The following is a 15654-nucleotide window of genomic DNA, read 5'->3' on the forward strand; positions in this document are numbered from 1 at the left end:
TTCGGCTGCCTTCATTGCATCATCAGATTGAAGCAATATTATAATTTCATGTTTCATCTTGTTTTTGTTTTCTTTAACTCTCCACCCTTTTTTTCTTTCCCAGGGCTGATCAAAGTTATAAAAATGCTTGAAAGCAGCACAAATATTTCATCAGTGAAATACCGTATATTTCCTCTAGCATGAATTGATATGCCGGGATTTGAGGGGGGATGTTTTGAAAGTAGGACAGATGAAGGGAGTTGATGTGTAGATGAGAGGAAATGTGAAAGGTCAATTCAGATATAAGAAAGGGTAAAATAGAAAGAGATGGATAAACAACAATAAAGATTTGGGGTTGTTCCTGCTATTTAGAGGACGTGGATGACAGCTCAATGGTTTGGCGAACTTGCAAAGTACGTAAAATTTCTCACAACAACTGCCCCAAGTCACCAGTTCAAAACTCCTCTGAGCACAAGAGAAATGCCTGACTTTGTGTCACATACCAAAAAAAGAGGAAGGCTGTCATATCCCTCTTAGAAAGCTTTTGACAAGGCACTCTGAAGCTGCTTTGGTGGCTCGTGGTGTCCCAATGGTCTTTTAAAGCTCCCAAGTCTTTTACTTTATCTTTTATTTCGCTCTTTGTTCGTTTTTTTTTCCTCTTTTTAAGGATGAAGTGTAGCTCCAAACACCCATTGTTTTTCTTGTGGTTGTGGGAGAGAGAATACTTGGAGGGAAAACTAATTAGCTTCGTGTCAGATTACATTAGCTTAGTTTTTGAGACTGATCTCACCAAGTGGCAGATGTGTACCAGCGCCCGCATTTAACCTGGAAACGGTCTGATTGAAATGAGAGGCCATGGCCGCCTCATTAATTTGATAAGATGAAATGCTTGCGCTCGTCTCTGCTAAGATGCAGCCTGTCAGCGATGATGCAGGCCCTCAAGCCTCTCAAGGCAGGAAACGCTGCCAGGATCCTGACAAGACCCCCTTGTCTGGCAGAAGATTTGTCCAAATTTAACGAGGAGAATGGCGGGGTAGACTCAAGTCCAATTCCTTCTTCTCCTTTGAATCAAAAGCCCTTATTCATGGAATGATTTCGATGTGGATTTGACGTGGAATGCAGATCTATTTTTGTCTGTTTCATTCCTAAGCTAACCTATTGCAGGACTTGTCTCAGCAACTTTTGTACTGTTTTAAGATGCACAAATTCTTTTTTCTTTTCTTTTAGTACATACTTAACATAAAAACTTGTCATCACCCTGCTCCTCAAAGGACAAACAGGAAGTTAGCAGCTGTGCTCAATGGCTGTTAGATTGAAGAGAAGCTAGCATTTGTAGTCCAGATGCACAGATGGATGCAGACATTTTGTTGGTTATTTTTGGAAAGCTAATAAAAACGATTTCAGTCAAATTGAAAGAATGAGCCTCTCTCCGTCGACCGCAGCCAGGGTCAGGCAAGGTAAACAGATGGAGGCAAGCACTGATAAAAGACCTCAGTAGGGTTACAGCTTATACTGCAGGAAACATTTGTCATGTGTAATCTCTGCTCTGATCTTTTTGCCTATATTCCACCCATTTACAGCAACAGTCCAGTATGAGTGGTCAGACCGGATTTAAACAATTCCCCAGTTTAAGTGTCAGCCTTTTCAGTTTCAGTCCTCTGTGTTAGCCTAATCAGGCATTGCAAATACATCTCACTGATCTGCCAACTTATCAAAACACTATATCAAACAGAACAGGAATGGATGCCTCAAACAAAAAGGTAATTGTTTTTCTCGTTAATGGACCAAACTAGGAAGGTCACACATCAGGCATGAGGAAGAGAAATTTACCTTCAAACTCAACTTCAAACAAACTTAATTCCATTAAGAGCACCCTTTATTTTATCTTTACCTGCCCTCTTATACTGTGTTTTAATTGCAGCAGTTAGTTAGAAAACACTGTAGTACTCTGGCTGGCTCATGGTCTCTCAGATTCCTCTTGGCCGTTCTACAGAAGTGAATTGTTTATGCTGCGGAGGCTGCGGTCACTCACTGGATGTGCGGTGGGCGTCTGGCCAACCCTGTAGCCCACAGAGACGGCCCGCTCACAGACCTCCCTGTCCTGTCAGCTGACTTCGTTTCCCAGGGTCCCCCAATCCAAAAGGCCATCTGAGTCAATCTCTGCAAACACACAAGGAGGAGAAGCTGGAAAAATGTTTAGATTCATACCGAGAGGGCCAAACATTAGCAGCTAAACAATCATTAGAAATGTAATGAAAGTAAATGCATGTGGTTTTAATCATTATAGTGACATTTCAACACAAAGAGGAGTCGGTAAACATTTTTGAGAGTCTTTTTTTTTTTTAGTTTTTAACAATGTTTAAGCTGGTTTTAATTACTTTACATCCCCTGTGTGTGTGTGTGTGTGTGTGTGTGTGTGTGTGTGTGTGTATCTATACAGTGTGTGTCCAGTTTAGTGACGTTTTTTCATGGGGCCTCTGAGCAAAAGTTGACTCAGCTTGAGTGGGAGTCATTAAAAACCTAGTTTGCTCTAACATTTGGGAAAACCTCTCGTCATCCCTGAAAGGCAAAGCTTACCATGGTCTGACACCTTATGTTGCAGAAATCCCCCCCATTTGCTGAGGTCTTTTGATGTGTGGGCGTGGAGGAAGGAGCAGAGAGGGCATGAACATATTCCCCTCGCAAGCCTTGGTTAGTGATCAGTTTGAGCCGGAAGGAGAGTTCAAACAAAGAGGAGAGGAACGCTGTAATTCTCAAGTGATTCATTTTTTATTTTAGGTGGAAATAAATGTAATTCTTGAGTAGAGATGATTTTCACAGTTTTTGCTTCTGTTTTTCCAAAGGGTTTGTTTTGACTATAAGCTTAATCTTAGTTTAAGCTGCAGCAGTTTGGTTGTCAGGAGTGCATTGGAATGCATGTATGATTGTTATGTCAAAAAAAATTACTTAAAATTACTTAATGTATACTTGATGACACAACTTTAAACGTAAATAGTAAATTAAAGCAACACTAATATGAAGAACAGCTTTATTATGAGAGCTACACTATACTATTATACTACTATTTGTGGAGGCAGTGATTATTTTTAGTGTAGTTTCAGTTCCCAGTTTTCAATTGAGAAGAATACTTTTGCCTGTAAGTGAGCTAGGGCCAGGAGGCAATTAGCTTAGCTTAGCATAAAGACTGGAAATGACTGGGATCAGCTAGCTTGGCTCTGTCGAACAGTGACAAAAAGAGAGAGAGAGAGAGAAAAAAAGAGTAAAATGGCAAATTATTGTTTTTTAAACACAAAGCCATGATGTGTGCTGTATAGGCGCTGATAGGCAGATTTTACCACTAGACAGAGCCAGGCTAGCTGTTTCCCTCTGTTTCCAGTATTTACGCTAAGCTAAAATAATAGCTTCCTGTCTTGAGCTAAGAATTCACTGCACAGCAAGTAACTATCATGGTAAAATACTTTAGTTTTGGCTTTCAGGTTAGTTTACTGTAATAACCTTAGAAAAGTAAATTAGCCAAGTTAATCAAAGTAGACAAACCACTCTGTGTGCGTTTCTGTGTGTTTCTATTCATACACCGATTGAAGAAAATTAAATTCTGATAGTAATTACATTTTACCTTGTAAGCACTTATGACTGTCCTCTGGTGTTGAATTTTGTGTCTATTTTTAACGTTAGTCAAGTGGCTACTGGTAACACTGATTTCAATACAGACACATCTAAAAAACGCGTAAGAAGGGTGATTGCATACATTCTGGAGGGGATTTTACGCACACCCGCTGATGTTTGCCCCACCTTTTCCTAAAATAAAGTCTTTCTTCTTTATTCTCCTTCTGTCTCATCTTCTGGTGAAGTGCTCACACACTGAGGCCCACTGTAGCAAGGGGCCTATTCATGAGGCCAAGTGAGAGTGAAGGGAAATACAAAGAGCTCCCCACACAGTGGAGAGGGCTTTGAGCTCAGCTCTGACCCCTGAAGGATGTGTGTGGGATGCACCCAGACACGGTGGCCCCGCCGACTCAGGCCCAGGCTCCTCCCTCCTCTGGACTTGACCTTTGACTAAACCCATACAACTCCCAAAACAACCTCGAACAGACTTGCAACTGTCAATAGCAAATGCGAGAGAGAAATGAGTGAATGACATAAAGTCTGAATGGTTATCAACTGTTGCCAACTGAAAACCTCTGAAGAGTCTCTCCCATGTAAAATATTGGCATACAGAGTGGGGCTTAAAACACAAAAACCAAACAGTGAGAATGGAATAGCTAACAAACTAGCAGCTGAAAGCAATGGTAAAAGACACGTCCTTGAGCCGAACTCCCTGTTCCCAGACATAAATTAAAGTATACTGTAATATTCTGAATGTTTCTGCCTGGAAACTTCAGGGGATTTATATTGTTCATGGCTCCTCTTTTTCTTACTGATGGGAAGCCCTGGTCTAAAGCCATTGTGTTAATACTTCTAAATATTTCCATGCCAAGAAATTCTTAAAACCCTTTTGCATAAAGGATTTTTTTTTTATTATTTTGCTATACCTCTGAGACTCTCTTGTCTGTCTGTGTCTTCCAGTGCTGGACCAGCTCCTGATGGAGCTCCACCGTTTCCTGCTCATCCTGGACAAGGAGACCCTGAGTGGGAACGCTACCATCCAGAAGGGCTTGCTCTCTGATCTCCTCCAGTCCTACAGAGCCTCCAATGGTACGAGGAAAAACTCAGTCAAAAGTAGAAGGTGTAGGTTATTGAACAGAGAGTGGGAGGTACTAATGACATGCGTACAGACCTATGTATTATGTACAGCAGAGCACTGCCACTGCAACAAATTAGCTTTTTCATTTAAAGAAGTGGACTCTCTCCAGTTTGGTTTCCTAAAGATAAAGTACAGTCTGGAAAACACCCACTTTATCAGCTGAGCTCTGCTGATATGTCCCAGATCAGTCAGTAAACTATGAAGAGTGCTTAACATGACTCACTGCCTTAAAAAAAAAAAACAAACTTGATCTTACCTGAACTTGAATTATATCTATTAATTAATCTATTAAAACTTGGCAATGTAGAAATAAAAGGAAACATAAATCTAAAACTCCATGGCCTAGTCCTCACTTCAGTATTTTTTCAGGAACCAATTTTGGTGGATATTTTAATGGAAATTTGACATTATTTTTTGACATGTGTAAGTAAAAACAAAACCAGAGTGGAAGTGAAAGGTTGGAAACAGGTCTTAGATGTTATAACACCTCATGTCACAGTGTTTATATTGGGAAAATTACAGTAGAGGAAGAGAAAGTTGTTCTGAAAGTTGTTCTGCCTTGTTTGGAAATGAGTAGTTAACTATATTTGAAAGTTTGAAAGAGACTAATGCGATCAACCAAACACTTTAGAACACCTTTTACTTTAGCAGTTTTTAGTTACATTTTTAGCAGTGAAATTATATTACAAGTACCCCCACATTAGAAATTATAAATAAACTGAACTGTGATTTTACATTTAATTAAATAGTCCAAATGTTGATCACTGTACTAAGGCCAGAACCTTTCTGATTTTCCCAGGCTCTCATATAACAATGTCAGGTACAGTGCACAAGGACACTTTTGTTATTTTACTGTAAGACAAGCTTTCATTCCTTACAGTGATATAATCTTGCCTTCTCTATGTTTTGAGTTGGGATTTACCTCCAATGAAATCTGCAGAATATCTACTTCACTACTGAGTTCCAGCTCTAAGAAACATGAGTAAATCTTTGTATTAAATGGGATTTATGTAGTATTGGCCAGCTCTCAGATCCTAATGGTACTTTTAATTAGTTAAAGCAGGTAAATTAGAAAGTGTATATACCTATAAAACATGAAAATGTAAGACAAATAGGTGTGTAATCTGCTACAAGTGCCCTGTAAGAGGTATTGAGAGCAAGGCTATTTCCAATCAAATCAGTAATCATAAACCCTTTCTCACTATAATTCTTCCTTTCTTGTGTTTCCTAATGTTGCGGTATTTGTGATTACATGACAGTTACACTGGTTGAGGTTTAACCACAAATGCTTAACTACAGGTCACTGAAAAGCTTTTTACACTAACTGGCAGTTTGTCTGTCTTTATGCAAAGCACCTTATGTAACATGTGGTCATGCTTTGCGTTTCCCACAATTCAATGAGCTGACGTTGTCGGCAGTTTGGCCTAAGAGAAGCTATCAAGCAGCCCACTTTGGTATTATTTTGCTATTTTAAACTCTGAGTAACCACCATGTAATAATTACACTCTTATAGGCCTCTATTAACAAATACATTTGGGGTCTTTTATCCCATTTTGGTTGCTTAATACCACTTTGCGGTGACTGAATTAAATATTTTTGCCTGCATTTCGGACCTCCCTTGCAAGATTATCAGATTGACATTTTTATTCTGTGAATGAGTGTGGTTATTAGTTTATGCTTACAAGCAGGATAAAATCAAACAAAGTCCCTCTTGCTTCATCATAAAATGATACATGACTTGTTAAAGTATCTTTTCAAACAGCCAAGGACATGTTTATTTTTCTAACTCACTGGTTCTGTGCAACTGCTGGTGGGCTGATGTGATTTCTGGTGCCTGGAAGTCAGCTAGTTACAATGTGAACCAGCCTGACACTGGGCCTCAGCCAAGCCTCAGCCCCTAGGTGTGTGATTAACTGGGGGTAATGAAAGGCACTGTTGATCCCTCATAAACCTTAGCTCCATATAATGGTAGAGAAAAGTTGCAGACAGTCCACACTGACCCAGGATCGTTGCTTTATAATAACTCTATTAGCAATAGCCAGGACATTTTTTAAATTCACTTTCACTTTTTGATTGAAAGAGCCACATAGAGTTTTGCTGCCCACTCTCTGTTTTTCTGTCCCCTACACTCACACACACACACCAACACACACAAGCAGTCATGCTTTTCCATGTTCAGGTCCTGGACTTGTCTCTCCGTACTTCCTCTCCTGGCTCCAAGCTGTATCATTTTTCCGAAGTTGCATTCATCCTCTGGGGATGCTCACTTCCTTTGACAAGCTCTTTATAAATAGCATTTCAACTCTGTTCCCCTAAAAATCTGGTTTCACTGTACAGGCAAAACATAGCTTCTTTCTGCTGCTGTTTGATTTCACCTCACGGTATCTGTTTCAAAGGAGAAACCTTCTCTGGAGTATCACCCATGGTTAGAGTTTTGTTTGATTTCCCCTCAGGATATAATCTTAGTCAGCTAAAATATTTAATTCAATGAATACAACCTTCCTCATAACTGTGCTGCAGCTCTGGAACAAATTCCCATAACAGGTTACAGTAACCAGCTGGAGTCTGCAATGCCAAAACCGCAGGGTTTATTGTTTGAGAAAAGTCATTCATTCAAACTGTTTATGTGGCAATGTTATGGCAATGCCTTCACCAGCTTGTAATTACTCCACCATGTTAAGACCGACATTAAATCAAACATAGTTCTTTTCTCACTGAGCTGACTTCAGCATTGGTGTGTGACATGAAGTTTCATCATCTCCACTTATTGCCTAAATGACATGATTTGTTCACACTGACCTGTATATATATGGGTGCAAAGAGAAGTCAAGTTCAGTCTGTGATGGCTGTCCTGATCATTTGTCCAGTGATAGCTGACTCCTCTCATCATGTATGGTACTTAATTTCCCAATCATGTGCTTTTATTATTGTCACAAGAAACCACAACTGTGACTATAACATAATATTCTCTTATTTTCACTTTAATTAAATAGTACTTCATCTGTCTTTCTATGCCCATAAAACAAAAAATTGGATAAAGGGAAGCTGTTGCTTTTGGACCAATCCCAGCTCTTTGTTAATATAAATTCCATGCAGATATTGTCTTAGCAAATGGATCAAGTTCAGGAGCTGCATTGTATCTTTCATTGTATGAGCTGCAAAAACTTCAAAGATAGATGCTATACAGTGCTCTATCTGTGCAGACACTGAGTTTTCTGGCTAATGTCCGATGAATGCCCGCCACGGTAAGAGTGGGTGTCAATAATGGGCCCATCTGTCTGCACAATGGGCCACTTGTTTTGGTGAAGTTCTCCTTTAATCTGGGTCTTTTGACAAACACGATGAAAGTTTGTTTGGCACTAAGGTGGAGTCAGATTTTTCCATCAGTGCTACAAGTAAATTCATTTGGTAGCAAAATATGCATGCTCTTCAGCTGTGACTATAGTTGTTACATTTTGTACAATATATGGAGAGGTCTATCTCAAAACTATCCACTGTAGTGCAACTCAGCTTTAAGAAAGAGTCAGGTTTTTGAGCTGCTCCAGTTATATTCAATTAGAGACTCAGTTTGGTTACTTGTACATCAAAACAACCTTTTATTTGGATATGGCTATGTCCTAAATATCCCAGACTATTAAAATTAAGCTGAATTTGACAACTAATCATTCTAAGGCAACACATTTGTCAATAGCAGAATATAGGGGGAATGAACAAACCAGAGTCTTTCTAACAATGTACAAGCCTGACTGTACAGTATAGTCAAGGTGTGCAACTTTTCACAATGACATCCAATGGGAGTCATAGAAGATTTTAAGTCAAACAAATGAATCTGGTAATCCCTGATGTTTCAGCAACTTGGTCCTCACCTGTGCCACCAAGGGTAATGCTGAGACAGCAGTTATCTTGTGTTCTTAACAGCACCAATCACTTGCTGTAAGTTCAGTTTGATTGAAGTTAGAATGATTCCTAGATTGGTGAACCATCCAGAGGAGCTCTAGTCTATAGACTGTAACTGTAACTTTAGACAGTTTGATTTATTTCTCACCCAGTCAGTTTCCTCCTTTCATTCATATTATCAAATATAGAGACTGCAGCAGGATATTTATAAGTACTTTTTATGTACTGTAATTGTATACTGCAGTACATACCTTATGTCTCGTTTTGCTGTTTTCTTTGTCAGCATTTAAGAGGCCATTTGTGGTTTCCATCGTTACCCAAGATGGCAGTGTGTGTTCTAACTACCCACAATGTTCATGTGCACTGATGCCAGCTGTTAACCACCTTTTGCTGTCTCCATGCAGGTGCTGATGAGGAGTATATTTACATGAACAAAGTGATTGTTACTGGGAAGGACAAAGACGACAAAGGTGTGAGTTTCAAACAGTTCCTCTCAAGTGTGAAACCGACACTTGGTTATGTTTGTGTTTTTTTCTGAAAGGTAGCTCTAAAAGGTTGTATCCTTCTTATTAAAAGGAAGAGCTTGTTGCTTGATATAGCATTTTAGCCACAGTAGAGGCTAAACATGGTTTAAATGGCCTTAATGATGTAATGTCGGTTGGTCGGTCCACAACTTTGGTTCACACTCAAATATCTCAGCAACTACTGAAACTGATTTAAATGAAATTATGTTCTTCAGCAGTAATCAATTTCTAATACCTTTAATCTCGCCATTTCAGATTGTGCTTTGGGATGCATTATCTTTGTAAAATATGTTTATTGTGAAATATGCAACTTGGAACAAAACCTTGGCAAAAGGCTCCTGCTGGTATTTCGAGGTTGTCTAAGGTAGTCAAACACCAGAGCAAACTTGTTATGTTATTGCTTCTCATACTCTATTTGACATGATTCAAGGGAATAGCAGACATGAGAATAAACTTGCAACAAGCAGCACCCCCCTTGAGCTCCCCCACCATTTCCTGTTTCTTCATAGCTCTGCACCATCTGAGACTGACCTGTTTTGTTTGGACAGTGATGAAGAATGTGGTTTGAATGAGCACTAGACTTAACACATATTTTCAGCAGCGACGCTAGCAAAGCCACAAGTTTTCTTTCACATAGACCGGTGGAAAGTGGAGGCTCAGCTTATCATGTGGTATACATGAACCCTCTCTTTCAGTTAACATGCAAGAGAATGACATTTAAGACTGTAATATGACAATAAAACATTGTTAATAAAAAAGGACAGTTATTTTAGCTGTTCTTATTTCAATATTACACATGCAATCTGTAGGAATACTAACAATGTTTTTGCTGTAATTCAGTTCAACAGTTTAGCATCCTCATGATGACACAAAAAGGCTTTGACCTACAGTAAAGGTGCATAACTGCACAATGTCCTGTGCAACATTCATTATGTCCTCCACAGGGTCAATACATTTTTGTGCTTTTGCTATCTAAAGCTTAAGGGTTTTCTGTTGCCAAGTTTGAGACAAAGAAAGATACAGTGAGAATATTTGTAAGAGAAGATGTTTAAAGTAACTGTGTCAGAGGTCTGCCTTTGTATCTCACTCTTAATCCACATATAGGTATTCAAGTAGAAACTAGGTGAAAGGATAGAGGAAGTAGAACACAGTGGCCCTTCCAAAAGGTTGAGATGAATACAATAAAGCAGAAAGGGATTTTAGGCCTTATTAAACTGTCCATTCAGTATGAATCTACATCCAGAAGACTCTTAGCTTCACTTAGCAGAAAGGGTTCAAACACCTCTAGCTATATATTCATACGTAATAGAGAACAGAAGAATGTTGTTTTTTTTCCCCAAACAAAGAATACATAACTTGCCAAGATATGGATGAGAAGCTTGATAGCACTCATGTAGCTGTATGCTAAATATGAAACTACAGTCAGCAGTCCGTCAGCTTAGCCTAACAGGGAGCCTTGAAGCAGGGGGAACACTACTGCACATAAGCCCTGGCCATTGTTAATTAGAGGATAAATCCTCTGAAAACCATAATTCTTTCATTCCTTGTCCAAAGTCTTCTTTAATTTTTGTTTAATGTACTGTGGTGTGTGTTTTGTTTAATAGGGTTGTTGCTACCATACAAATGCTTCCCCTTGATTTGGGTTATGCGGTCACTGTAATTTAACAATGAAGGGTCTTGTGCTCACAGTGAGTGTTGCGGATACTAGTGAGCATTGATATGTGTAGAAGACATCTGGAAACAGTGTTGGATAAAAATAGACTAAATTCAAACTCACATGATGACCCATTTCTTTCATTTATCCCTCATTCCTGTATGTTTAGCCGATATAATGCAAGAGTTAAGATTTCTGTTATGCATTGAATTCCTAACTCCATATTTTTATGACCTAGAAGACAGATCAGATCCCCTGCTCAATGGAAAAGCAGCAAAATGTTCCCCAGTCCCACAGAAGAGCCTTCCAGACCTGCCGCCCCCCAGAACAGTAAGTGATTACCAGCTTGATTTCATCAGAGTAGATTAACATGTGAAATGATTTGGCTTAACATACACACATACTGTAGCCTTTTGAGTCTCTGCCACTGTGGTGGGAATGGTAATAGCATAATCGACCCCAGTAGGGCTGCTGAACTCAAAGTACATGGGAAAGTTCAGTTGAAATCATGATATTCAACTGTATGCAAAAGGAGCCCAAAGACAAATCCCAACTTTAAATGTAATTGACAGTATTTTGGTTTTTGTTACAGTAAGAACATTACCATTACTAAGCACCTTAAGTATTCAAACTAAAGTACTATGGATTGATATCACATGTTGCCAGAGAATTCCACTGGTTTTTTAATGTAGGACTAAAATAAATGCTGTGGCCACAAATGCCAAAAACATTTCCCACAACTTGCAGAGTTACAAGCCTCAGGCTATGTGAAATGTATTCTCCCATAGAAACAGGTATTTAATCACTCATGGGGCAACAAACCTGGGCAAGTGAGTGTTCAAGAGTGTGTGAGAGAGCTGTGTTTTATGTTGACTGGGAGGCCGGTGGCTCCTGAATTGGCCCAGTGTGACTTCGGGAAAAACATGGAGAATGAGAGGTTTAGCACATCCCGTCAGTGTCTTTGAACTGTGAACACACACACACACACACACACACACACACATACATGCACAGTGGCCTCCCCTAATATAAACTACAGTAGCAGCTGTTGCTAATCAGTACAAATGCTTAGTGTCAGCATGTGTGCATGTGTGTGTGCACATGTGAAAGTGAATGCACTGAAATGAAGAACATTTCTGTCGCTATACAATCTCCAGAATCATCATCTCTTTTTTTTTTTAATTCTTGCACTAATAGTTTAGAAAGCCTAAAAAACATCACATTGTTTTTCAGTTGTGCTGTAATTTTACAGTTGTGGTATAGCCTCCACAAATCCCTCAGATGTGTCTGGCAAAGACATTTCTTCTTCCTTCCTTTCTGAATCCAGCTGTGGTATAACTGGTCCTGTCTTGGGAAGCCTGAGTAAACACGTCCAGAGTGAACCACTCTTTGGAAATCCCTTCATCTGCCTGCGGGGCTTCCATCCATCTCCAGTGATGGTGTATTCTAGAGTTAGCATGTGTTTGACTGTGAACACAGTGTCCCCCCTTATCATTGCAGTGAACAGCGCCCCCTTGCTGTTTATGTAGTGTCCAGACAAGGCCGTCCACTGGCCTGTCGTGATGTTGTAGCAGTCCATTAAGCAGCGCAGGAAGTCGTCGCAAGGCCCGTTGCGCATCACATACAAATTGTCCCTGTGGGCCACCATACAATGGCCATAGCTTTGAGGTTTGACCATTGTAGTGGCAAGCTTCCATTCATCTTTCACTGGCACGTATTCATAGATATCTGTGGTATCAGGTGGTTTCCAGAAGCAAACAAACATCCTCCGTCTTGTAACAGCACAAGCTGCAGATGCTACAGGTCGTGGTGCATGTTGTATAAATGTCCACTCCCCCTTTTCAATGTTGTAACACTCTGCTGTAGAAATTATCCGTTTTTGGAATTCACCACCGATGGCATAGAGTCGGCCCTCGTGCCCCAGCAGGGTGAAGTCATATCTTGGTTGCTGGGGTCCAGGAAGAGCGGTCCAGACCCCTGAGTCAGGGTTGTAGCAAAAGCTGCTGTCTACTGTATCCTTACCATAACCGTAAACTCCCCCTACAATGTATAGCCGATTGTCAAGCACTGCCACGCCAGCCATGGAGGTGCTACAGAGAGTTGGGAGGTTAGTTAAATGCTTCCACTCTCCCTCTTTTTCATCAAGGTAGCAAACAACCCTAAAAGAATCATGTAGCAGGTCCATGGAAGGAGAGTGGGTGCCTATAGCAATATAAGTAGTGGGAGACAGTGACTGAGAATACTGAAGAAGGTCCTCAGGAAGTGTACTCTCTGCTACTTCCTTCAAATCATCAAAGGCATCACAAAGAAAAAGAGCTGCACTGTGAAACAGTTGCTGTACACCAAAGACTGGAGGCTGCATAGTAAAGTAGGAGGCAGTTGTCTGAATCAATAATATCACAAAGATGCTGCACCAAACACCCAACTTGCAGGAAAGCAGCACACTCTACAGCGTCCATAAGCACATCCGGATCACTGATGGTGGGACTCTCTCCCCTGCAGACAGACAGGGCGATGAGAAAACCCCTTGCATGCACTCCTCCCTTCAGGTGGAGTTCGTCCTGGTGACTTTCTTTCATTCCAGACTCAAAGAGAGCACAGAAGTAGTCACTGTACTTCGCCAGCAAGGCCCGCTCCACAGTGAACCAGCTCTCCTCCACCCTCACTCTCACCCAGCCAGCTGGGTGCTGCTTGTCCTCCGGATCAAGGGTCGCATTCTCTGCATGAATATCCTGGTTGACGCTCAGGCCTTTGAGCACTTCCATGAGCTCTTAAAAAACTGGGGGTCTTTATTCTTCCTGAAAATCTCAAGTGACAATACAGCGTGTGACTCGGGTGTGGATCATCCATTTTTCCCCCAGAACTGGACGGTAAATAAAGATTTGTGAGAGTTCCATTGCGTCCTGTCTGCTTGGTCTGAAAATAGAGTTGTACTATAGATAGCAGCTGTGCCACTTGCAAGCGTCAGGCAGGGAAAGGAAAACTGTTGACATGCACAGTAAGCGGTAATGTGGCTGCCGGCAACTGGTGATTATCATAACCGCAATACGATTGGCCGGCACAAGTTTTTGCTGAATTATTCATGATTACGTATTATAAATCCAGTTTTGTTTTACTCGACTATTTTAGTTTTATACACTAGGTCTTCTTTATTTATTGTTCAACATTTCAAGTTGGTTACTTGTAAACATTTATGCATACAAGTGGGGGGGGGGGCAAGCTGGAAGCAAAGCTATGACAGCTTCAGAGGAGGTCAGAGTGTTCCCAAGAAGGCAAAAGTAACAAAAAAATAAATGCAGTATGTGCAAAATCTGTGTCATGTGAATTATTTTGTTTTCTGTTTTCTGGCCTCACACCACACAGCTGACATTCGCTGCTTTGTTTTTGTCCCATTTTCATTCATGCTACTTTTAGTTTTAGAAACTTAAACCAGAAACTACTATGTTACAACTAGTGCAGAGATAGCAAAGACCCAGAGAGTTCTCCTGAATCTGGCTTTTCCAAAGCTGAGCCGCACTGATTATTTTTATCACTACCTTCTCCTCTACTCTGAGCTCCCAGCAGGCTTTCTGATACACTGTGTGTGTGTGTGTGTGTGTGTGTGTGTGTGTGTGTGTGTATGTGTGTGTGTGTGTTTTTTTTTTCACTGCGCCGGATTCTTGGCATGGGAACCAGGGATTTTCCATGTTCCTCTGACTGTTCGTTTTTTGGGCTCTTTTTCCCACTCTTTACTCAAAGCCCCTCCACCACACCCCTGTTCCTCCTCCGCCACCCCCTCTCCTTGCTTTGTTATTTATGCTCAGACTCCTTGAGATCCAAACCTTCTACCAAATGTTTCTGTGGTGAGGATGTGTGTGTGTGAGAAGTGAAAGGTTGAGGGCTAAAGTAACTATTACAGAGCTGGTGTAATTGGGAGGAGAAAAAACACATGTATAGAGTCACACCTGGCATGTTCCCTTACCTTCTCTTTTTCATATCGGCCCAGCTGGTCTGTGGAATGGCTCCTCTTTAGCCTTTGACCAAACAACAAGCAGATTTAGTTTTTTGGGGATAAGTGAAAGGAAGAGAGAAAAAGAGAGAAGATAGAGATAAGGGTGGGTGAGAGGTCTTGGGGGGGGGGGCGCTGCTCTGGAATGCCTGGCTCTTTGTTTTAATTAATAACAGATGCCTAGACTGCTGTTTTTTTTCACCATGGAGCATTTACACTGTTAGTACTGTCGTGCGTGCGTGCTCCATCCTCTACAGAGTAATTTTCTCTGAAGAATCACTTTTTCTGAAGAAGTCCCTGTCAACTCTTGAGCTTTTATAGCTGTCTCTTTTACTTCTGGGGTCACATCATTTTCTATTAGTTCCATTTAATGGTGACTGAAGTGGATTAACTCCAAATTTTTCTCTCTTCAAACCAAAAATGAGATGACAATATACTGTATCGCAAGTTGCAAATTAACTTCAGTTTAAGTAGATCCTAGATCCAAAAGCTTGACAATTGTTGTTAAACTGGCCCTAATTACATTGTGTTTATCTGTGATTCGTGGCATCCTTCATCTTGTTCTCTATCAAGGCTTAAGCATTCCAAAACAAAAGGTGACAAGTTATCAGCATTATAGCTAAAATGCATGGATATAAATAGGCAGAGCCAAAACACAGTATAATGGTATTTAATAGCAGACATGTAACACAGGTGCAACACCTCTGTTAGCTGGTTGAGGCAGATGGCCGCCCACCCTGAGACCGGTTCTGCTCGAGGTTTCTGCCTCTTAAAAGGAAGTTTTTCCTTGCCACAGTCACCTAGTGCTTGTTCATGGTGGGCTCTGTTGGGTCTCTCTCTGTAAATTTTATAAGATAAAGAAAACGGC

General features: G+C 40.6%; 2 protein-coding genes across 4 annotated transcripts in view; one reads left to right on the top strand and one right to left on the bottom strand.

The window, feature by feature from the left end:
• The window catches only part of afap1l2 (actin filament associated protein 1-like 2), a 37322-nt gene that overhangs the window by 9585 nt on the left and 12083 nt on the right, over nt 1-15654 (top strand). For 2 of the 3 annotated variants that reach the window (XM_018698732.2, XM_018698734.2), the window contains exons 2-4: nt 4546-4674; nt 9025-9090; nt 11037-11128. In XM_018698732.2, coding sequence (XP_018554248.1) covers nt 4546-4674; nt 9025-9090; nt 11037-11128 — 287 coding nt within the window. The remainder of the gene's footprint in view (nt 1-4545; nt 4675-9024; nt 9091-11036; nt 11129-15654) is intronic. The other variant, XM_018698733.2, reaches the window with a different exon arrangement.
• On the bottom strand, nt 11155-14766 carry LOC108898728 (kelch repeat and BTB domain-containing protein 13). The gene is given in 2 exon segments (XM_018698736.2): nt 11155-13145; nt 13147-14766. Coding segments are annotated over 2 exon segments (1518 nt in total). The 5' UTR covers nt 13564-14766; the 3' UTR covers nt 11155-12044.

This window comes from Lates calcarifer, linkage group LG23 (genome assembly GCF_001640805.2).
Source record: "Lates calcarifer isolate ASB-BC8 linkage group LG23, TLL_Latcal_v3, whole genome shotgun sequence".
Lineage (NCBI taxonomy): Eukaryota > Metazoa > Chordata > Actinopteri > Centropomidae > Lates > Lates calcarifer.